Source organism: Scyliorhinus canicula, chromosome 10, assembly GCF_902713615.1.
Source record: "Scyliorhinus canicula chromosome 10, sScyCan1.1, whole genome shotgun sequence".
NCBI classification, from domain to species: domain Eukaryota; kingdom Metazoa; phylum Chordata; class Chondrichthyes; order Carcharhiniformes; family Scyliorhinidae; genus Scyliorhinus; species Scyliorhinus canicula.
In genome coordinates this window covers 47,937,078-47,961,359 of record NC_052155.1, presented here as the reverse complement: position 1 = coordinate 47,961,359, position 24,282 = coordinate 47,937,078, and the positions used below count along the sequence as shown (strand labels likewise).

Sequence of the window (24,282 nt, the reverse complement as noted above, 5' to 3'; positions counted from 1 at the left end):
TTCTTTCTTCTTGACCAGCCGGCCCTCCCAGCAGAACACCTTTGCAGTAGAAGAACCTTGAGAAGGAGAGGCCTGATCAGCAGCCGCCATCAAGTAAGTGTCATACAACACACGCTACGAGAGTAGACACTCCTGACCCCTTTAGTCCACACCAACTGGAAGCCTGCGGATCCAGGACAAAGCAAGAGGCCATTGTTCCCTGATCCGGCAGTTCCCTTATTCCAGATAAGTATTGGCCTGTTAGTGGTAGGAATAGCCTAGTCTTTTAGTGTTATATGCATGAGTAGTAAATAACTGTGTAATAATAAACGTGTCTTGTTTGAACTTACTAACTGGTGTATTGAGTCATTTGTCTGAACTTGAACTTGAACTTGAATCTTGTGGCAGTATCATAAGGATACCTGCCGACTCTAGAGCTAAGGAATAAAACAGAGCCAATTGAGTGTAAAGCAAAATTACCCAGAACGATCAACATTTAGTGGCAGACTCTGACGGGACTTGACTAGAAGTGGCCCCCCCACTCCGAGAGAACCCAACAATTTGAATCAGAAATCCAATTGGGAAAAGGAAATACCACAAGTGTTCAAGTAGTTCACATCAATCCTCATAATTCAGAAGCGTGTTTTCGCATGCGTAACTAACAGGGTTATAAGGTAAAACCGAGAGATTTTTGTTGCGACAAACAGTCGGGAGTTTATAATTCGGAAAATAGCAAAAGCCGTACCCGTATTTTATAGCACCGTCTTAATATCCCTCGTTCCAAATTTAAAAGAGATCATAAGATAGGAGAAATGGCCATGCAGGCAATGGAACGCCTCATGCACCCCCAAGAGTTTGTGGTCGCAGCGACCAGCAGAGTAGGTCAGTGTCCCGTTTGGGAGCTGGAACTCAGGAAGTACCTCAAAGGGAAAGGATGGCCCCTTTCAGTGAGTTTTGTTCGAATGAGGAGACAGGTCCCGGGAGTATAGGGCATACTTGGTGGGAGAACCTGTCTGAAATTCATAAGAAAGGTTTGAGTAAAGCATGTAAGCCGATGGCAATTGTGTCCTGCTTGGCACAATTGCGAGGCACAGAGGAGGTCGTCAGGATGCTCCGAGCCGCTTTAGAGGAGAGAAATAGAATGAGCAAAGTGGATGTCAGGGACATCGAGAGAGAGAAAGTTGGCAGATAAGGATAGAGAGGTGGATGATGCCAAGAGGGCACACCAGTCTTGTCTAGCCCATCTGAGCAGCTCCCAGGTACAATACGAAAAAGCCTATCAGGATGTGCAGCGTGCAGTCTTGATAAGACAAGAATCAGAGAAGCAGGTAGAGACAATGAAGCAGTGTAGCGACCTGAAGGCAGCTTTAAGGGCACTCCATGCTGCCACCACTGAGCAAAGGCAAAGCACAGTGGACCATGCTAAGTGTAGGAAGCAGATTGCGGAGCTGCAATCTCTGCTTTCTGTGCAGAATGGCTTCCAAGAAACCTTTGGAACGCAATTAGAGAAAGAGAATTCTCCAGATTGGCAGGAGACAGCGCAGCGATATGTTCAGGGAACATGTGCGCTAGAAACGCAGCAGAAAAGGAAAGTGCCCCAACCCCCCACAGATCAGATAGCACCCGCACCAATGAACCAAGTCACTACCCAACGAAAAGCAACCGCAGACGGCGCACCCAAGATCACTTACACCACCCCCTTAACCGTGACGCAACTAAGGGACGCGTGTGAGAAAATCACCCCATTCCTCCCCACTTCAGACCCGCACCAATTATTTGCAAAAGTTAAACAGCAGGCGACCATGAACGGCCTTGATGCGCAAGAGCACGTTATGCTCACAGTTTTGAGTTTAGACTCATCAGTAGTTGGAGGAGGCACCCTCGAAGAAATGCATACAGCTATTTTGGATGCGATAGGGTATAACAGAGGAGACCCAGTTGAAGGCCTAAACAAGTGTAGGCAAAAAAAGACCGAGGACCCCACAGCATTTGCAGAAAGGCTGTGGATTCACTTCACTGCAGTTTTCGGTGAATTAGACCGCGCACATTTGACCCAAGATAACATGGTTAAATGGACCCGCACTATTATCTCCCACGCCACAGAGGCAGGACAGAAAGCCTGCTCTAATTACGACCCCTCAGACGAGGCCCATAATGAAAAATGGGTCTTGAAAAGATTGTCCCATGCTTGGGAGCAATCTATTCATGGTAAGACAGCATTTAAGAAGCCCGAGGAGGCGCAAACCGAGGTAGACATCCAAGCAGTAAGAGCGCGCCAAAACCCCGCATGGGTAAATGAGGGACAAAACAGCCCCCCACAGAAGTCACAGGAATGTTTTAACTGTGGACAGTTAGGGCATTTTGCTAGGGAATGCAATGCACCACAGAAATCACAGAGAAGCCAACAGACAGGCACTCTGAACAGGAATAGAGCAAAGCCTATTCACAGTATAGGGACGCAGTCAGGACAGACCAATGTGGATGGAACGGACTGATGGTGTTCGGGCTCCCCCACTTGGGTCTATGACACCCTCTGGGACAGATCCGGACGACCGGTAGTCACAGCGAAAATTCGGGGACAGCCCATAGAATTACTCTGGGACACAGGAGGGTCCCGCATGACCATTAATTCCTCCAGTACACCACAGGCAGACACGTGGCCCACTGCAGCCACAATAACACTCAGCGGCTATACAGGACACTCACAGCAAGGAACCATTACAGCTCCTGTACCAATTCAGCTAGGGAATATCTCCACCAGACATCCCGTTGTTTTAGTTGATCTGCCCCACACAGCAGAACACATACTCGGCATTGATTTTATGAATGCACATAGCCTGTCGTTCGACCCAGTCAATCAGTGTGTCTGGCAAATGGCAAAATCAGACAGAGCCCCCGCAACGCTCACAGTAGATGAGTATGAAAATAGGATTAGCGCAGTAGGAGACTATTGTTTTGACCTGACCACGCTCAGCACGGACAAACAGGTTAGGGCAGTTTTAAACAAACACAGGACAGCATTTGCCAGTCACCGGCACGACTGTGGCAGGATGACTGGACCAGTTCAGATTACAGGACCTGACCCGAGACCACAAAGACAGTATAGATTTCCCCTGGAAGCAGAGAGAGAAATCGGAAAGGTAATAGAGAGCTTATTAGAGCAGGGCGTACTAAGGACAGTAGCTTCCACTAATAATGCCCCTATTTGCCCAGTGAGGAAGCCCGACGGATCATGGCGCCTGACCATTGATTATCGGGAACTCAATAAAGTCACCACCGCAGTAGCCCCCACGGTAGCAACAAGTCCCGAGACCATGCTCAAGCAGGGACTCAACTCCAAGTATGTTACGGTTTTGGACATTAGCAACGGCTTCTGGTCAATCCCATTGGCGAAGGTGTGCCAGTACAAATTCGCATTCACTTTTATAGGTCAGCAGTACATGTGGACATGCCTCCCACAAGGATTCCACAACTCCCCCTCCATTTTCCACCGACAGCTGGCAAATGGACTATCAAAATTTTCCCGACCCGAATGTCTGGTACAGTATGTGGACGACCTATTACGGCAGACAGACACCAAGGCAGAGCACATCACGCTTCTGTCTGAACTCCTGGAACCTCTGAAAACAATCGGATGTAAAGTAAACCCCAGAAAGGCCCAACTATTGGAGAATAAAGTGATGTATTTGGGTACAGTCATCACACACGGCAAATGCGAGATAGAGTTCAAAAGAATTGACTCGATCGTCAAATTGCCCCTTCCCCAAAATGTTTCAGCCCTCCGGTCATTTTTAGGACTGAGACCAGAATGTCTCGCCAACACATTTCCAAGGGGCTGGTTTAGCTCACCAGGCTAAATCGCTGGCTTTTAAAGCAGACCAAGCAGGCCAGCAGCACGGTTCGATTCCCGTACCAGCCTCCCCAGACAGGCGCCGGAATGTAGCGACTAGGGGCTTTTCACACTAACTTCATTGAGGCCTACTCATGACAATAAGCGATTTTCATTTCATTTCATGAGTAGTAAATAACTGTGTAATAATAAACGTGTCTTGTTTGAACTTACTAACTGGTGTATTGAGTCATTGATCTGAACTTGAACTTGAATCTTGTGGCATCATAAGGATACCTGGCGACTCTAGATCTAAGGAATAAAACAGAGCCAATTGAGTGTAAAGCACACTCACCCAGAACGATCAACACCGCCCCCCCCCCCCCCCCCCCCTTTCACCGACTCAACAACTGGGTGACGAAGAGGACAACACGTTCCCGGACGAACAGGTCTCGACTCCGGTGCCCACACCACAGCCGCGACTGAGGCGATCACGGCGGAAGGTCAAGACCCCCGACAGACTTGACCTTTAAGACCATTTCACCCCCGCCGGACTCTTTCTTTTAAACAGGGGGTGAATGTGGTAAACCACTGTGTTGTGTTGTGTTGTACATGCCTGGGCTTGTCCCGGCTGGCACCGTTTGTGGATCCTCCCCTCATGCTCATGTATAAAGGTGGCTAGTCTCCGCCTCCGCCCCAGTTCAGGGCCAGAGGCCAGGAGGCTTGCTGTTTAGTGTATTAAAGTCTCAGTTATCCATCACTCGTCGTGTGCTTATTGATAGCATATCATTGTGTGAGCTGTTCAGGAGGGTCAACAACATGACAAAGCTGTGCTGGTGTGAGCTCCAGCGCCTCTGGACAACAGTCCATTAAGATGAAGCTGAAATCAAGCACAAAGCAGTGTACAGACAATTTTTTAAGGTATTGGTTTATTAATTGTGCCAATGTCGGCCGGCGCGGCTCGCGAAGGTGGGCCGGCGCGGTTCGCGAAGGTGGGCCGGCGCGGCTCGCGAAGGTGGGCCGGCGCGGCTCGCGAAGGTGGGCCGGCGCGGCTCGCGAAGGTGGGCCGGCGCGGCTCGCGAAGGTGGGCCGGCGCGGCTCGCGAAGGTGGGCCGGCGCGGCTCGCGAAGGTCGGCCGGCGCGGCTCGCGAAGGTCGGCCGGCGCGGCTCGCGAAGGTCGGCCGGCGCGCGAAGGCCGGCCGGAGCGGCTCGCGAAGGTCGGCCGGAGCGGCTCGCGAAGGTCGGCCGGCGCGGGTCCCGAAAGTCGGCCGGTGCGGGTCCCGAAAGTCGGCCGGCACGGGTCCCGAAGGTCGGCCGGCGCAGGTCGCGAAGGTCGGCCGCGTGTCGCGAAGGTCGGCGGCGTTGGTCCCGTACGTCGGCCGGCTTGGGTCCCGAAGGTCGGCCGGTTGGTAAAAATGTGTCTCCGGAAAGAAAGTTTGAAAAACACTGGTCTAAAGTGTTACCATTTGAAGAGTTAACAGATAATTTGTAAAAAGAAATGCATTCCACAGAATAAGTAGCTTAATTGTAACAAGAGGAGTTAAGCTTAGATTTAGCTCAAAGAAGGAGTCTTATAATGTTGCCAAAAAATGTAACAAACCTAAGGATTCAGAGGATTTGGGAGTTCAGCTAAAGTGGACCAATAAATGATCAGGAAAGGCAAAATGAGAGTAAACTAGCAACAGTTAAGCAGTTTGAAAACATTTCTGCAGTTATGTAAATAGGAAGAGATCAGTGGAAATAAATGTGGGCCATTAAAGGCTGTGAGAAGAAATAATGGGGAATAAGGAAATGGGAGAGACATTACACAAATAAGTGGGGTGGAATTTCCCATTCTGGAGACTAAGTGCGGTGGCGAGTGAGAAAAGTCAACATGCTATGTGTAGATAAATAAGAACATCTCATGATGGGGCGGGCTGGGATTTGTCCACACCGCCTTTACCCGATTGGTGGTACTTCTGGGTGCCGTATTTAAACAGCACTGGCGCACACACACACATTCACTCTCTGCAGCCCAGGATTTGTTGTGGCACGCACCGGAATGACCCCGAGAAAGGCTAAACCATCTGCTCCCGCCCAATGGCCCACGCTGAATGTTTTATTGCATGGGCAGCATATTATCAGGATAAACTGACTAATTGACCATTGACTACTTATTTGAAGATGGCGAGTGGGCTACCGATTTTGCATTATGGGGTGAACGTGGAGGTGGATAGGAAGGAGGTGGATAGGAAGGTGGTGGGACGGGTGTGAATCTTATTTTAAGTCCCATTCCTACCCAAAACAGAATCGGCAGCAGAGCAAAAAATAGTTTGAAATGTGACGTTCTTCAACTCCGCAGAAGTTCATGAGAGGGTCCTTAGCTCATGGATAGCAAACAGGCAACACTCAGAGGCGTTTTTAATCAAGATATTGAAGAAAATTGGCAAAGGAAATAGATCATCATGATAATTCATCACATCTTACAATGGTAGGGGCACAAATTAAAAAAGGAGGAAATTGCCCATAAAAGTCAAGCAGGATCAAACTATTGTGAGAAAATTGCAAAATAAATTGCTTAGCGGAGCTTTTGCAGTAGGTGGTGAAAATATATTCAAGATGCACAAAGATGACTGAATGAGCAATATCCTGTCTTAAATTCAGCCTCGGAATGTGGGCCTCATTGACAACTATGGCATTTATGCCCCATTCCTAACACAACTGAGTGATTCATTGGGTCACACCAGAGAACATCTAAGAGTCAACTATATTGTTAATGGACTGGAATCACTTATAGGGCAGATTGCTCAAGGATGGCAGGTTTCCCTGCTTAAAGTATACAACTGAACTATAATAACCTTCATGGTATATTTTCACTTCCAGATTTATTTTTACTAACTGGATTCAAATTTTCAAACTGCCATGATTTGCATTCAAATTCTCTTGACTATTACCCAGGCTCTTGGATTGCTAGGACAATGAACGTAACCATTCCAATGCCTGGGCAACCATCACAACTGACTAACACTGGCCATCTTGGGACGCCTCCATATTTATTGAGCGTAAGAAATTGGAGGTGAAGTTGGCCATTTGGCCCCTTGAACATGCTCTGCCAGTCAACAAGATCAGGTTGATCTTCAACTTCTTCCTGCACTACTCCATGTGCCCAAAACTCTATCAATCTTTCTCTTGAATACAAGGAGGGAGGGAATCTGTAACTCGTAGCCGTTGTTCAGTGACCACTGCTGAAACATACAGGGTTATCAGGCAAGAACAAGATCAGGCTAAGCTGTAATATATTCCACAGTTAAATAGCCTAGCAACACACTGTCTGGCCAGATATTATAACAGAGGTCATACCCCAATACCTTCAGGGAAGGAGAGAGAAACGTATTGGTGGACAAGGGAAACAGTTTTACCTGTTGCAAGTTAGAAAATCTAGAGTGTCTTCAGCAGAATGTTCCATAGCAATTTCCACCTTCTTGGTTATTGCCATGCTCTTCAAACTTTTCTGTTTTTCTCTCTTCTTTGAATAAAACCCAAGGAAGGACTCTACTGAAGTTTCATCAGAGCCAGAATTAAGGAAATCCATAAACTGGTCATAGATTCCCTGCCATCGGTCTTTAGCTGGAATTATATGGCTGCCCAATTGCCTAGAATGAAAATGAATTGTCACATGAGATAGCCTCCTACATTTCACACTAACATAAAAGCAAAATGCTGCAGATACTAAAGATCTGAAATAAAAATAGAAAAGTCACAGATCAGACGGCGTCTCTGGAGAGAAACAGAGATGACGGCCAGAATATTTCTCTTCCGTTCTAATCCTTCCACCTTTGCCCAGCCACTGCTCCACCCTTCCCCGTTAACCATCCACCACACAAGTTGCACTTCCACCACCCAGTCTCAAGCAAAGGCTAGCATTTATAGACCCTCTCCAAAGAATGCAATGAAGTGGCATCTCAGCATTTATTATGGAAGAAGTCTACCTCACCAGTCATACATGTGAATGTTCTAATTTCTCACTGCTGGGGAACTTTATTTGGAGAAAGAACTTAATTCTGGCAAAATGGTTTTTCAGTGACTACAGTATACACGACTTACGAACAAGTCTATTACGTGGTACTTTATCAAACGCCTTTTGAAATTCCAATGCACATTGCCGACATAAACCCCTTTCATTATTTCATCAAAGAATTCAATTTTAACAAATCTGTGCTGGCTTCCATTTATTAACCGGTTTGCTTTTTCAATTGCCAATTAATTTTCTCCCAGGATATTGTCTTTAAGAGATACCCCACTATCTCTGTGAGGCTAACTGGCCTGTACTTGCCAGGTTTATCCCTAATTTTCTTTTGAACAGTGGTGCACCAAATTCAATTCTCCAGTCCTCTGACACCACTATAAATTTGAGGAGGATTGGAAGGTTGTGACCAGACCCTCTGAAACATCCACCCTCATGTTCATCAGTACCCGAGAATACATCCCATCTGGGCCGCGTGATGTTACTACGTTCATAACTTCCAATCTTTTATGTACTTCCCCTTTATCTATTCTATCCTATCGAATTTCTTTGCTACCGCCTTTGTTGTGACATTGGCCACATCCTTTTTTTTGAGTGAAGATATGTGAAACGTACTTATTTGAAACCTCAGCCTTCACAAGATGATTTTCACTTTGGCTCCCTAATTGGCCCCATCTCTCTTTGGATTATCCTTTTACTATTTATGTTTATAAAAGAAGCTTATGGGCAGCACGGTGGCACAGTGGTTAGCATTGCTGCCTCACGGCACCGAGGTCCCAGGTTCGATTCTGGCTCTGGGTCACTGTCCATGTGGAGTTTGCACATTCACCCCGTGTTTGTGTGGGTTTTGCCCCCACAACCCAAAGATGTGCAGGGTAAGTGGATTGGCCATGCTAAATTGCCCCCTAATTGGAAAAAATGAATTGGATACTCTAAATTTATGTTTAAAAATAAAAAATTAAAGCTTGGATTCCCTGTATGTTACCTGCTAATAGTCTCATAGTTAGCCACCCATTCACTTTTTTCAATTTTCCACTCTACTTGCTGTATTTTTTGTAGTTTTACACTGAATTATGAGCCCAACATTTATGATAAACCTTTTGTTTCATTTTAATCTATATATATTTAGTTATCCAAGAAGCTCTAGAGTTTAATATCCTTCCTTATGGGTCTGTACCCAGAACAGCATGGTAGCACTGCTGCCTCTCAGCAGCAGGGACCCCAGTTCAATTCTGGTCTCGGGTGACCGTCTGTGTGGAGTCTGCACGATCTCCCCCTGTCCGTGTGGGTTTCCTCTGGGTGCTCCAGTTTCCTCCCATAATCCAAAAGTGTGCGGTTAGGTGGATTGGCCATGCTAAATTGCCCCTTTGTGTCCAAAGATGTGCAGGTTAGTTGGGGTTACAGTGATGGGAAGGGAGAGTGGTCCTCGGTAGAGAGTGTTCTTTCCAAGGGTCGGTGCAGATCCAATGGACCAAATGGCCTCCTTCTGAAATGTAAGGATTCTATGATTTACTTCACTTGCCAATCTTTGATGCCTATCCACCTGGGCCACATACATCTTCAACCCAATGAAAAGAACTCTCATTAAGTTGAATATTTTTGCATTTGGCTATGGGTATTGTGGATGTTGATGTGGGTGTTGTTGCGATGCAAGGGAATTTCTTCCAGTTGATTTTGCTACTTACAAGTTATGAAAGTTTGTCACTTCATGACAAGTTTGGACAATTCACACTCACATTTTGCTGGTGATCAAAGGGTTTAACTCCTCAGTGGGTTTGCAGAATGTTCCATTGGTCTTCAAGCCACTTCCCCATTTGTTGCTGAACAATCCCTCTATGACATATCCATTACTAAAGGTGAGCTTCCCCTGAAACATAACAATTGCAGATTAATGCATTTACTTATAGGCCTGGAATTTTTTTCCAGCGCCAATTCTATTTTGAATTCTTCTTCTTGTCTTCCCCAGCTCCATCAATCTTTCTACCCGTCAATCCCCAGGCTTTTAAAACTCAAGCTTGATATCGCCTAATCACTGCTTCCTCCTTTCATACCCTAAGCAGTGTCATTGATGGTCACCAGCTCTGTGGAGCACAAACTTTGAAGTTGGCTTGCACAAAAAATACAAATGGTCGGCATAGAACTTCATGGTCAGGTACAGATGAATCACTCAATTAATCTAAAATCAGACTATAGCAAGGTCATGCAAACAGGCTCATTATGCCTCTATATTTAGTTGAGGGAGTACAAGATAGATAGCCACTAATTTGGGTGTGGGAAACTGAGAAAGATAGTCACATCTGCCACAGAAGAAAACAGGTAGTCAGCATCTGAACTGAAAACCACCTTCATCCCAACACAAATGTTGAGGCAAAGGAATGCCAGCCAATTACTCACTCCAGGCTGGCACCCTAATTTGATTGATCCGTAAACTTGAGCTCATCCAAAACTCTGCTGCCGGTATCTTGACCCATATCAAGTCCCTTTCGTTCACTTACCTGTCAGAATGCTCCCGTTCCTCAGCAGGCTTCTCTCAGTGCTCCTGAACTCTCCAAGGAGGTTTGTTTTTATTTTTAGGGCTTTCAAAAGCCACACTATCACACCGTAGTGGTGTGCTGAACAAATAACAATTTTCCTGTGGCCCTCGTAATGGGGGCCCTCGACCTTGGAACAGCTGCATGTTGTTCCCCCACCCAAAGTCTTCCCAACTCATAAAAATGGTACGAGGTCAAAGACACAGGAAATTGTTCAACATTTTGTGAAGCAATTCCCATTTCTATCAGAGACAGAAATCTGGCCCAGGAAGTGCATATTGTAGATTGGAGCACAGAGGTCAGCAAATTTCACAGAGCACAGAGGTCAGCAAATTTCACAGAGCACAAGGATCTCCCAATCCAAATTCCCAGCATGCATTTCTTATACACAAAGATGTGCTAGTTTATAAGAGCTTCCCTGTACGTAAACTACTTCCTCTACACCTGAGTCACTTGTTTTTTTAATCCATTCCATACAGGATGTGGGCTTCGCTGGCTAGGCCAGCATTTGTTGCCCATCCCCAATTGCCTTTGGGAAGGTGGTGGTCAGCTGCCTTCTTGAAACACTGCAGTCCATTTGGTGTTGGTGCACCTACTGAGCAATTAGGGAGGGAACTTCAGGATTTTGACCCAGCGACGGTGAAGGAACAACAATATATTTCCAGTCAGCATGGTGAGTGATTTGGAGGGGAACTTCCAGGTGGTGGTGTTTCCATGTCTCTGCTACCCTTGTCCTTCTGGATGGTGGTGGTCATGGATTTGGAAGGTGCAGCCTAAGGAGCCTTGGTACGTTCCTGCAGTGCCTCTTGTAAATGGTACACACTGCTGCTACTTTACATCGGTGGTGGAGGAATGAATGCTTGAGGAAGAGGTGTCAATCAACCTTTTATTATATTCCAGTCCTGGTATGTCATATTATTCAATATACCATTAAACAACCTGTTTACAGCATGGATGCTGAAGCTCCTACCTTTCCAGTTAGAACCAGCTCTTCTGTGAATTCTCCTTCATAGGCGGAATCATCCTCTGACAGAATTGTTCCAGGACCCTGGTGATTGTATAAAAAGTAAATAAAATTCTGGTCCCTGAGCAGCTGAGAAAAGGCATTTGAAGAAATTGAAGTAAGGTGAATTAATACTCAGTGTGCATTAAGCCTCAGCATCATTCTTAGACAAAGAATAGTCAAATCAGATTAGAACAAAGATCAAAGAAAAGTACAGCACAGGAACAGGCCCTTCAGCCCGTCAAGCCTGTGCCGATCATGATGACCTAACTAAAAGAAAAACCTTCTCAGTCCTTATCTATCTATTTCCTCCCTATTCATGTACCCATCCAGATGCCTCTTAAATGTTGCTACTGTGCCTCTTTCCACCACGTCCTCTGGCAGCGCATTCCAGGAACTCACCATTCTACATGCAAAACGTACTCCACACATCTCCCTTAAACATTCCCTCTCTCACCTTGAACCTGTGCCCCCTTGTAATTGACACTTCCAACCTTGTAAAAAGCTTCTGACTATGCCTTTCATAACTTTGTAGACCTCTATCAGGTCTCCCCTCAGCTTCTGTCGTTCCAGTGAAAGGGTAAAGTTCTTCTCCACTGTCCCAAAAACTCTGACAAGTTGGATATGGGGAAAAACCTGCCTACATTGCCCCAGGACTGCCAGATCAAGAATAGTATGAATAGAAGGAGTTATTCATTCTGTCTGAGCTTAGCATTACTGATACATTAAAGTGTGTCAGTTGCAAGCAAAGGGCCACTTGCCGTCTATAAAATGCATACTTTCGATGCATGGGAGAGACATCAGGCAGAGGGGTTTGAATTTATTACAAATGTTACTGTGGCCTCCCCATCGTGCATGTACCAAACAGCTGATAGCCAGCTTTGTGCTACTCAGGGGCTCGAGCACATTGTGCGACTAAATGAGCTCAATGGGCAATGTGCATTGGTACTTCTGCCTGGTGCCCATTCAACATCTCAGCCTTGGACCTTGGTGTCTGATTTTCTGTCGCTCAATATGTTTAAGTCACACACCATCATTTTATCGTGCTTGGAGATGAAGGTTTTCTCGAATGTCTTTAATATTTGCTACCGCCCAGCTTCCAATGTCCAAACCTTCTCGTGTGCTGCACCTTGACGATTTGCTTTCTATGATCTAGCGAGCAATGCTGGTGGAAATATAACCCCTGGTAGGCCCACATCAGCAAGATGGAAGCCAAACTAAAATCAGTCTATTAGCCCCTCTTAGAGGATCTTGAGAGTCAAACTCGCTTTATGTTGCAGAAAATACCCAGTCTGTTTACAGATTTACAAATATAATCTGCAGAGATTCACAATCTGCTGGATTACAGGCAAAATTTTACTCCAATTAGAGACAACTATCTTGCTCTGGACAGACAGCAATGGAAGAAGAGAGTTTGTTCCACTAGATTTGGGAGACTAACTAACTGCCTCCAAAGCAAATCTTCTATTGCATTAGTGGGTTTTTGCTGTGTACCTTTTGAACCACCCGAAAACATTGTACACAAGGTGGATTGGCCATGCTAAATTGCCCGTAATGTCCTAAAAAAATTAAGGTTAGGGGGGGGGGGGGGTTTGTTGGGTTACGGGAATAGGGTGGATACGTGGGTTTGAGTAGGGTGATCATGGCTCGGCACAACATCGAGGGCCGAAGGGCCTGTTCTGTGCTGTACTGTTCTATGTTCTATGTTCTAATTACTCTTTAAAGTGTTGTGACAGTTCCTAACAAATATGAGTGCCAGTTTCCATGAGCAGATGATTAATTAATCTGGTATGGTAGAAAACCAGGTCCTTAAACATTTCTGGCCTCTCTTTGACAAGCAAGTACAGCGGAACAGGGCATCCAGACCATCTCCAAAACAGATCCCACCTCAAAAATGCCAGGCTCAGCTCTGTTGCATAATTGCTGGTTGGGACAAAAATACGAGTCTGGCTAGAAACTGATCGTGTGGACTGTTTCCTATGTGGAGGGAAATCTTCGTGGAGAGAGCGCAGAGCAGATTTGCAGCCGCTTCAGAGGTGAAAACCCAGAAACCATGCTGTCTGCAAACGGAATTGCACGAACAGGACAATGTGGAGGCGTTCCTGGAGTGGTTGGAGGAAGGAAATTCAGCTGTTCATATGTCAGTGAGCACAGCATCATGTCAAATGTACCAAGTGTGGTGAATGTGATTCACACTATATATAGTTGCCAATATCACTCCATGTATATATGTTCGTTATCTACCCGTTGTAAGATCAATGCTGTATATAGTTGCCAATATAACTCTGTGTATCACTATCCAGCATTGTAAGTGCAGTTGCACTATCCGACCACCAGGGGGAGTCGCTCTGGGAGTACGCGAGAGTTTGTACTGGGCTCCTCCCCCTGGGACCGATGTATATAGATCAGTGCCTTAGAGCCAACCTGCCAGTTCATCTGAAGTTCAACGACGAATAGGCTGGCTCTGTTGTAAGTGTATGAAAGCCTCTGTTCAGATCCAACTACACGTGTTCGCTGAATTGATGGTTCCATCTCCAAGTATGTAGGAAGAAGCAAAGGTAGCAAAGGTCACGAGAGAAAGAACTTGCATTTACGTAACAGTCACAGGGTGAAAGTCCTCACAGCCAATGGCACGCATTTGGAATGCAGCCCCTCGGCATCTGTTTTGAGCAAAAGCAACTTGACAATAACCAGATCACCTATTTTAGTCATGTTCTTTGATGGAAAACATTAGCCAGACACCAGTGAAACCTCCCCTGCTCTTCTTCAAACTACACCATCAGATATTCTATCTCTGTCCGAGAGCAGACAGGGCCACTGTTTAACAAGGCGAGGAGAGGGAAGGCACTATGCCGGGTCAACAAAACTACTTTCTACTCACCGTGATCTTGTTGCATTGAAAGTTTCCCTCGTAGCAGAGCCCAGATTGTGTGATAACGACACCATTCCCATGCTTGCAGTCTTCCAGCCACGTGCCTAGGTACCTCTCTTCCCTATACATTACCAGGGAATTTTAAAATTGAATATTTAGCTAAAATCATAAAAATGAAGCAAAGCCCCATTGAAGGGAGAAAAGCAAATGTGTTATTTGAATATTTACTCTCATTTTCCCTTTCCTTCTACTGTGGTTTTCACCTCCCTTCTCTTGAACTGACTCATGGTGAGTTCAGGTACAGGTTGGATGAATTGTCCCAGATTTTGGTGTCCCATCAAACACTCTCAAGTCGGGTATAATGTAGACCAAACATAGAGTAAACCTCTCTCTATATGAATCAAGCACTTCCTCTTTCACCTCCTGTTCAGCATAGGTCAGATGCAAATCAAAATTTGCTTTGTAACTGACTCCCAAGCTGCTCTTGCACTTCGGACTAATCATTTCTGCTCACGATTCAGAAATCTGACCACCTAGTAAGAGAACATCTAGCATGGCTAGGCTGAAAATTGATTGTGGGTGGCAAATTGAAACCAACCGGAGGATAAAGATTTAAAGTGATAAGGTTTTAAGGTTAAAGACCCAGAGGTGACAGGAGGAAAAAGTTTTTCTTAGTGAATTGATAGGATCTGGAATACGCTGCCTGAGAGGATGGTGGAAGCAGATTCAGTTGTGGCTTTCAAAGGGAATTAGATAAGCACCTGAGGGAAAGCATTTGCAGGGCTATGGTCGTCTTCTGTGGTGTAACCAATTTATGATTATCTTAATTAGTCTATGACAGACCCAGACATGAGATGAGGAAAACCCCCTTGGGTGGAAAACTTTGAAAACCAAGCACTCCAGCGAGAGCACAACAGGCGGGTAAATCCCAGGAGACGCCTCCCATGGGCTTCCCATCAGCCTTTACGCCTTGCGAGATCTACCAAGATCTTGAAAGGGTCATAATTAGAACCCCACTCAAAATGGACGTGACCAGACGGCATACGCCTAAGCGGGTTTTAAACCTATTTAGGTGACCTTACCCGGTATCCCAGAGGTGGCGCCGCCAGGCACTGTTCAGTACTAGTCCACACAAATGTGGACCAGGTGGAACGGAACCCGGTAGGTCTCCCAGGCTATCCGAGGTCCCTGGGTAGCCAGGAATAGTGCAGAGTGGCCCCCTAGCCCTCCACAGAATGTGGGCAATTTGATGCTGCCCAGCTAGTACCTTGGCCCTGCCACTGTCTATAGTTGCTGTATGTGTGAACTTCTAGAAGACATTTGAGAAGATTCTACACAAAGAATGGAATTTATTGCCGTCCCTCCCCTTCCAATGACGAGTTTGGACGCAAGGGGGCATTTAATTGGGCAGGAGAGTGGCAGGTGTGGACCCCGTTACCTTAACTGCCTCCATCTGATTAAGTCCAGGGCATAAAGACCCATGGACAGATTCCTTGCCTGGATGCTAAGGTTCATAAGTGGGAAATTAATGCCCACTTAAGGACTTCATGCTGCTGTGGGTATTCAACCTGTGGCTGGTAGGTGTGTCGCTGAACTGTAAACCCAAAAAGCAAATTCTGTTGGGTTGGCTAGTGGGCTTCCAGGAATGGTGCCAGTTTCAAAGGCACTCGGTGCCTGATCAAGGGACCGGCATTAAGAAGGGAGGCTAAGCTAAGAGTCACCCCATATCCTTTTTCCCCCAATTGCCATCCTCACATCTAATTCCGGGGATTAGGATTTCTATCCACAGCGTTGTAAACCTTAGGGAAGGCCCGACCCTGGCAGTTAAGTGTCTGATGGGTACCTAATTCCTACAGGGCTTATTCAACAGAGGCAACAGGAGATTCCTGCCAGTTCTCCTGCCAGCAGGTGAGAGCCTAGTCACAACAGTAAATTCCAGAGAGATTATTAGCACTTGGAATTAGAGCTAACTATGTGACATGGGTTGGTAACAGGTCACTAAACGTTGGGGTACATGTACAACATAGAGTGCAGTGTAATACAAAATGATGAATAGAATTAATCTTTATCTCAAATGTGGGGGCAAGGGAGGTTGCGGATAGCTTCAGTTGTCAAGCTTTGTTGGCACTATCTGGAGTACTGTATTCAGGTTAGGCACTGCACCTCAGAAAAATATATACTGGTCTCGAGGGAGTACAGCACAAATTAACCAGAATGATAACAGAACTTAGCCTTTTAAGCCCTCAGGACAAGTTGCATTAACTCTATTGTACAGAAACCGGCATGGATTCGATGATTTAGATTTCCTTCAGTTCAGAAGTTTGAAAGATTTTTTAAATGATTGAGTAATTCAATGACGAGGGCACAGAGAACCTATAAGGAGCACGATGTTAAATTTGGTGCTACGCAATGGCATAGAGGCTAGTGAAAATGTGGGGCTCTCTCCTTAAAAGATTGGGTCATTGAAGCTGGGCGGTGTTACAATCCCCTCGGAGGCCAAGGCCTATGTTCGATAAGGTTTCCTGCCTTTACCACAGAGTATGAACTCCCCCGGTAATTGGGGACGGGATTTCCCCCCTTAGCAAGACGGAACTTCTCAGTATAATAACCCCGGCCAGCACCAGGTGTCCCTTCGGGGAGAGGAGTTGATGCAATTATTGTGTACATAGTAATAAACCTTTGTTCATTCCTATCCGACCATGCGTTCCTGCATCTCTTTAGTTTGATTTTACACTGGCGATGAGGGTGAAGTGGAGCTGCCTCAGCCATCGTGCATTATATCGCTAATCCACTTTATCCAGGCCTAGAGAGTCCTCCACTCCGAACAGAGAGATGCTGCGCATCGGAAAGCTTGGACAGTTCGATGCTGGTACCGATGACTGGATCCAGTATATCAAGTGGTACAGTATTTTTTTTGGTTTAACGCAATTATTGGGGAAGAGCAACAAACCATCACCCTGCTGACCGCAGTCGGTGGAGCCACCTATGTGCTCATCAAAAGCCTCGCCCATCCGGACAGGCCGGACATAAGTCTTTTCCACATTGGTGGTCCTGATCAATGCACAGCTGAACCCACAGCCCCCAATAATGGTCTGCCGGTTCCATTTCCACACGGCCTTGCAGGCCCAAGGGGAATCCAGTGTGTCATAATATACACCAGTATATCATGGTGCAGACACACACACTGATGGACATACAATAGGACCAATCAACATGCATAACACCGCAGCCAACCACCATTTAGAGCACACTCACTATAAAGACAGAGGGCATCAGTTTTCCCACTCATTCGGGATGCAGCCTTTCAGAAGTACAAGAGCTTATAGTTTACAGCACAGATTCTCACCATGTGCTGAGCGATCAGACTGGTTAGGACAGGCACAGGTCTTTAGTTAATCTAACATTGTGTTAACCCACAGTAAAAGTATGTTCAACAGTTTATAGTTTAATAAAATAGTGTTGTACTATTTTAAGTGTTGGTGGCCTGTATATGATCCACGGATCCAGAGCACCCAACACATCACAGTGGTGACTTTTTGGCACACTTGATGACACTCACCACCTCACCTGCGTTTGGGGTTATACTGTCGGAATCCCTACTAGACCGTTTTGTCTATGGACTCCGAGACTCCGACACTCTGAGGAAACTCCATACGGAGTCCAAAGGTTGCAGGGCCTTGTGGTCCTGAAGCTGGTTGTCGGAGCGACCGCCGACTGGCTGTGACCAGACCGAGAGACGCAAGCCTCCGCAAAGCGGGACTGATCGCAGGAACCAAGGTGGTCACCATGACACACCCGGCTGCAACCGAGATGACTCCCCTGAGCCGGAGCACCAAGATGGCAGCCGCAAGCAGCAGGCTGGGCACCACGACCAAGGCCGGGGCACCAGTCAGACCAGTGAATGTGCCATTCCTTGCCAACCCCCCAGGCGTTATTGCTCCCTAGGGGCCAAGCATATTATGTCAAGGACCAGGAGCACATGTACCAGCAGTTGCATTGCATTACAGCCTCCAGGGGTGCATTGGGTTGCATTGAAGGTAAATGGACACCGAGCGGCAGTCTCGGTGATCAGCAACCTGACGTTCGCCATGATCTGAGCCAGTCTCCAGACCTTGGACCTTTGGGACACAGATTCCCGGTTGGCTACATACACAGGAGAACTCTTGACCATTGAGGGAACCAGCCACGTGACCATGACATATGGGGACCAGTCGGCATGTTGCCCTTGGCGGTAATCCGCGGTGGAGGACACTGCTTACTGGGCTGCGACTGGCTGCGCAATTAGAAATTGGATTGGCAACATGTTTGCTGCATGAACCCTCACAGCCTGGAAGGAGTGCTTTTTAAAATCAATTTAGAGTATTCAATTATTGTTTCCAATTAAGGGGCAATTTAACATGTCCAATTCACCCACCCTGCACATCTTTTGGGTTGTGGGGATATGCAAACTCCCAATAGGAGTGACCCTGGGCCAGGATCGAACCTGGGTCCTCGACGCCTACCCAGACTGGCTCCTCAACCCCATCTAGTCGAGGAACTACTGCTACCCAAACTTATATTGCCTGGTTGTGACGTCCAGGCAAAACTGTCTCAGCCATCAAGGGAGCCCAGAGTTTGAGGAGGCATCACTTAATAAGGTACATGGGAATTAAATGTCTGTTTATTACAGCTTGTTTTGCATTATCATCCAAAAACAAAGGGTGCAGACTGGCCTAAATTTGGGAGTTTCTTGTTTTGTGAGGAACAAGGAAGAATTAGGCTGATCATTTCTCCTTCCTGCCTACTGATTCAGTGTCATAACTGATTAGATTGTCTCATACCTGTCAAGGTCATCTAATACACCATATCCAGACTTCTTATCATTCTCCCAATGTCCAAAATATTTAAACGGAAGCTTTTCCAATTGCGAGCTGTGTAGAATTCCAAATCCATGCCGTTGGTTGTCTTGAAAATATCCCTTGTAAGTCATTCCAATTCCATACCTAGAAACATATTAATTTTATTTATGTTTTCAGACTGAGCAGTGTAGTGCCAACCAGCCCATGAAGCACCCAGATTCAATGCATAGCATTGCCGAGTTAACTCAGCCAGGACGAAGGCAGGAGTCAGAGGGTTTGAAATCCTAGGCACTGTTTCTGGTCCGTATCCAGTGATTCATGCTAGAAATCGAGAGAGAGACCAGGAAGAGCTAGGATCAGCTCAGTTACAAATGGTTAAGTAACACGATGTAATAATTGGTTGCCAGTGAAGGGCCACTTGTAGGAGGCACCAGAGAGCCAACAGCATTTGCACAACTGTAACTCAACATGACTCTTGTCTTCTGGATTGTAGCAAAGAGAAGGAGGAGAAAACTCTTCCAGTAGCCTTGGTCATTCCAAAGGATCTAATTGTAATGCTACCTGTCAGTATGATAATAGGATATTTCACCAAAACCCTTCCTCCAATCTCCCACTTTGGACTTCTATCCTTTGCTACAGCCTCAATCCAAACTCTCCCTTCCCTATCAGATGAGATGGGCGACCTTTTTGCAGAACACCTCCGTTCAGTCAAGAATGACCCCAACCTTCCGGATGCTTGTAATTTCAATTCACCACCTTGCTCTCATGCTCATATCGCCACAATCTTTCAGTGAAACCCAACCAACGCAAGCTTGAGGAGCAGCAGCTCATCCTCCAATTAGGCACTTCCCAGCCTTGTGGACTTAACATCGGGTTCAACAACTTCAGCCATAAACTCTCTCTCCTCCATTTTGTATTTGCACTGACCTTTATTCTGTTATTAGCACCTTCCCTTAGCCAATGCCTTGTTCCTATATGACTATAATTCCCACTCTCTTTGCCTTTTTTCCATGACATCTTTGTTTTCCATGACATCTTTGTCATCACTAAGCTCCCCCCGCCCTCAAACCTACCCATGACTTTCCCTTTTTGCTCCACCCAACTCTCCCCCTTTTTCAACAGCACAAAACCCATCACATTCATGACTATCTTCAGATCCGAAAAGGAGTCATATTGGACTTGAAACATTAACTCTGTTTCCCTCGCCACAGATGCTGTGTTCTTCCAGCACATTTTTTCATTACAATGGGAACGAATATTTCACAAAGAAAATAAGTGGACCAATATTTAGAGAAATAATTGGTTCTGAAAAGAATTAGCTGACCTATGATGGTTAAGTCACTGGGTTGGCAGAGAGGAGATGGAGATTCTCACCAGCTCTTGAAAATGCCAATATTGTTGGAGGACTAGAAGATAGACAATTAAGAAATCCATTCAAGGAGGGGGAGGAGGACAGACCAGGCATTTATAAACCGGTTAGTCGAATGGCAACAATTTACATCTAGAATTAAGGATAAAAATTAGTGTCTACTGTGAAGGGTCCATGGGTTAATCAAGGACAGATAGCATGAATCAGGTCGAGTTGTTAAAACAGATCCTGTAGTTTGAAAGACTGAGAGCTGACCACCTAGTCGAATCTATGATCTGATGTACTTACTCACAGATTCCATAGCCATGCATCTTCCCACTTTTCCAGTGACACTTATAACAGTCAAAGATTTCTGGACCTGCAGGCGTAACATACACACCAAAGCTGGAACAAAGCACAAGTTGGTAATATTTTTATAGATGCATGGTATTGTCAATTACCCAGGGGTCTCTTGTGCCCCTCCTCCTCCCATCCATCGGTGACCATCAGTAGCCTTGCTGGACCTCTGATCAAAGCTGTATGCTGACCACACCAGATTTCAATGCTGTTCTCTCCCCTGATCAAAAGGAATACGATAAAGAGGCAGGGACATCCCAGTTTTGTGTTCCACTATTCACAAAGAATGCCTGGCATCCATGATGGTAGAATGAACGAGGAGGGCTTCCATTTGTTTTGTGGACTCCAGCTTCTTCCCACTCCTCCAAGCAATAAATCAGCATTGCATTCTGCCATAAACATTAGGAGGGCGGTTTAGCTCAGTTGGACAGTTGGTTTGAGATTGCAGAGCTAGGCCAGCAGCGCGGGCTCAATTCCCGTACCGGCTGAGGTTATTAATGAAGACCCTGCCTTCTCAACCTTGCCCCCCACACCCCCCTCTGCCTGAGGTGTGGTGATCCTCAGGTTTAATCACCACCAGTCAGCTCTTCCCCTCAGAGGGGAAAGTAGTCTATGGTCATCTGTGACTCTGGTGACTTTACACATTTAAGTAACGGCTTGCATTAAAAGCAGCTTTAACAAAGCAAAAATGTCCCAAAGCACACCAGAAGAGCATAAACTGATAAAATAGTCAGAGCCAAAGGAGCAGATTTTAGGATGGGTGATCAAAGAGGGTTTTTAAGGAGGAGGATGCTCAGAGTGGGAGGCATCATGGGGATGTTGGTTACCCCACTGTGAAGACTGAACAGACTTTGATCTCATGTGCAATGGTCAATTAGGTGTCAATCTTGCATCTAAACCATAAAACCATGAGAAATAGGAACAGGAGTAGGCCGTTTAGCCCATCGAGCCTGCTACGCCATTCAATAGGATCATGGTCGATCCGTGAGTGGTTCTTCTTGGAATGGAACTGTAAACTGACAAAACACCCTTCAATAAGGATCTTGAAAAGATATCAGACAGACTGAATCAGCATCTCATCAGTCTGAGCTGGATTTTAAACCAACTCAAGAATAAAATGGTTCTGTCATCTCACGTTGCCATTTGGGCCCTTGTTGGAAAAGTTACATTGCATCAGCTTTGCAACTGTTCAACTCTTTCATCGGCTACTTCTCTCTCCATAGATGCTGCCAGACCTGTTGACTATTGAAAATTATTGTTATTTTCAGAAACATTTGTGGCTATAGAACACCTCTAATATAGGGAGAAAAAAACAAATGTTCCACAAGAAAGCAAATCAGACAGAAGTTAACAATGAGCTACATTAGGAGATAATAGGACAGATGACCAAAAGCTTGGTCAGAGGTAGGTTTTAGGTGAGTGTCCAAAAGGGTGAAAAGAGGTAGAGAGGCAGAGCAATTTGGGTAGTGTCTTCCAGAGATCAGACAGCTGAAGGCAGGACCAACAGTGATGGAGCAATGAAAACAGGGGATGCAAGAAGTCAGAATTGGAGGTGCGCAGATGATTGTTGGGTTTAAGGAGATTACATAGATAAGAGAATCAATTTTACTTAATTTTATTTAAAAATAAGGATGGAAATTTTGAAATTGAGCTTTGCTGGCCTTGTAGGTCAATGTAGGTCAGCAAGCACAAGGATGATAGGTCAACAGGCCTTAGTGCAAGTTAAGATACGGGCAGCAAGAGTTTTGGATGAAGTCAAACTTCTAGAGGTTGGAAGGTGGCGGGCTAGCCAAGAGCTCGTTGGAACAGTCAAGACCACAGGTTGAAAAAAAGGCTTGGATTAGATTTTCAGCATCAGATACAGCGAGGCAGTGGCAGAGTCAGGCAATGTTGCAGAGGTGGAACTCGGCAGTCTTGACATTTCTTACCCATGTTCCTGACCTTCTTCATAAGTGCCAGCGTAATTTCGTCCATCTGGCCATTTCATGATTCCGCTAAAGCAATGAAAATACCAGTTACTGACTGCTGCCACCTGCATCTTTATTCCCAGAGAATTCAAGATTGTGCCCAAGTTGGAATGAATAGAGTGATTCTGCAACCGGGCCCATCTGACAATAAACAGCATTGGCAGGAAGCACAGGTCAGAAAATGCAGATCCACAACCCGCAGGTTTCTATCCATCAGAGCTCATAAGCCCACGATGTACAGACTTGCATACCTTGGGAGTGAAAGCTTTTCATTGGGTGGATCCACTCATACATAAACATAGAATCTTACAGCACAGAAGGCATCATGCAACCATCACGCCTGTGCGAACTCTTGGAACAATATCAGCAAGGCCTCGCGGTGGCACAGTGGTTAGCACTGCTGCCCCAACACCAGGGACCCGGGTTCAATTCGAGCCTTGGGTCACTGTCTGCGTGGAGTTTGAACGTTGTTCCCGTGTCAGTGTGGGTTTCCTCCCGATGTTGCAGTTTCCTCCCACAGTCCAAAGATGTTAAGATTAGATGGATTGGCCATGCTAAATTGCCCCTTAGTGTCAAAAGGTTAGGTGGGGTTACAGGGATAGGGTAGGGAGTGGGCCGAGGTAGGGTGCTGTTTTAGAGGGTTGGTGCAGACGTGATGGGCCAAATGGCCTCCTTCTACACTGTAGGGATTCTGTATGATTCTTCCACTATCCATATTACCCTGAAAATGTTTATCTTGGCAACTCACTATCCAGTTGCCTTTCAAAATTACGACTGAACCTGAATCCATCAACCTTCCAGGCAGTAACGTCTGAGGGACTGCACCTGCTCCACAGACATGTTCACCTTCCTCAAGTAAGACAACCAAACTGGACAATGTTCAACTGGCCAAACCAGTAATTTTTTTTTTTTTAAGGTAAATTTAACTCTTGTTTTTGCATGCCATAGCCATATGTATAAAAACTTTTGCGAACATAAAAATAAATTTGTAAACAAATCAAGATATTTTCTGTCATTGTACATTTGTCAATACAAGATTTATCAATACTCCTGCGGGCTGGCCAGTTCCTGAGTTAGGAATCACACAGAATGCGGTCAAAGTTGTCTGAAAGATAGCTCTAAAAGATGATATTCCTACCATTCAAGAGAGAAAATACTGTGCCCCACTTGACCAAGTCATAAAGATCAGTGATAGAAGATATTTTCCTCAACCTGTGACCAAAGCCTGTGTGTGGAGTCTGCACGTTCTCCCCGTGTCTGTGTGGTTTTCCTCCGGGTGCTTCGCTTTCCTCGCACAAGTCCCGAAAGACGTGCTTGTTTGGTGAATAAGACATCCTGAATTCTCGCTCTGTGCACCCAAACAGTGTGGCGACTAGAGATTTTCACAGTAACTCCATTGCAGTGTTAATGGAAGTCTACTTGTGACACTAATAAAAATTATTATTCTGAGAATATATCTCACCCAACAAGATATGAAATATGTAGCTATGGGCACGGGTCAGACCAAGAGACAATGTAGCTGGACAGAAAGAAGCTTCATTAACCACTGAGAAAC

At 45.8% G+C, this 24,282-nt stretch overlaps 1 protein-coding gene across 2 annotated transcripts in view; it reads right to left on the bottom strand.

Moving 5' to 3' along the window:
- The window catches only part of LOC119972335 (ALS2 C-terminal-like protein), a 137,037-nt gene that overhangs the window by 31,665 nt on the left and 81,090 nt on the right, over positions 1-24,282 (bottom strand). Inside the window, exons 12-18 of one of the 2 annotated variants that reach the window (XM_038808864.1) lie at positions 22,689-22,754; positions 20,713-20,808; positions 19,038-19,199; positions 14,227-14,338; positions 11,313-11,390; positions 9,548-9,678; positions 7,207-7,440 (exon numbers count right to left, since the gene is read on the bottom strand). In XM_038808864.1, the coding sequence (XP_038664792.1) occupies positions 7,207-7,440; positions 9,548-9,678; positions 11,313-11,390; positions 14,227-14,338; positions 19,038-19,199; positions 20,713-20,808; positions 22,689-22,754 (879 nt within the window). The remainder of the gene's footprint in view (positions 1-7,206; positions 7,441-9,547; positions 9,679-11,312; positions 11,391-14,226; positions 14,339-19,037; positions 19,200-20,712; positions 20,809-22,688; positions 22,755-24,282) is intronic. The other variant, XM_038808865.1, reaches the window with a different exon arrangement.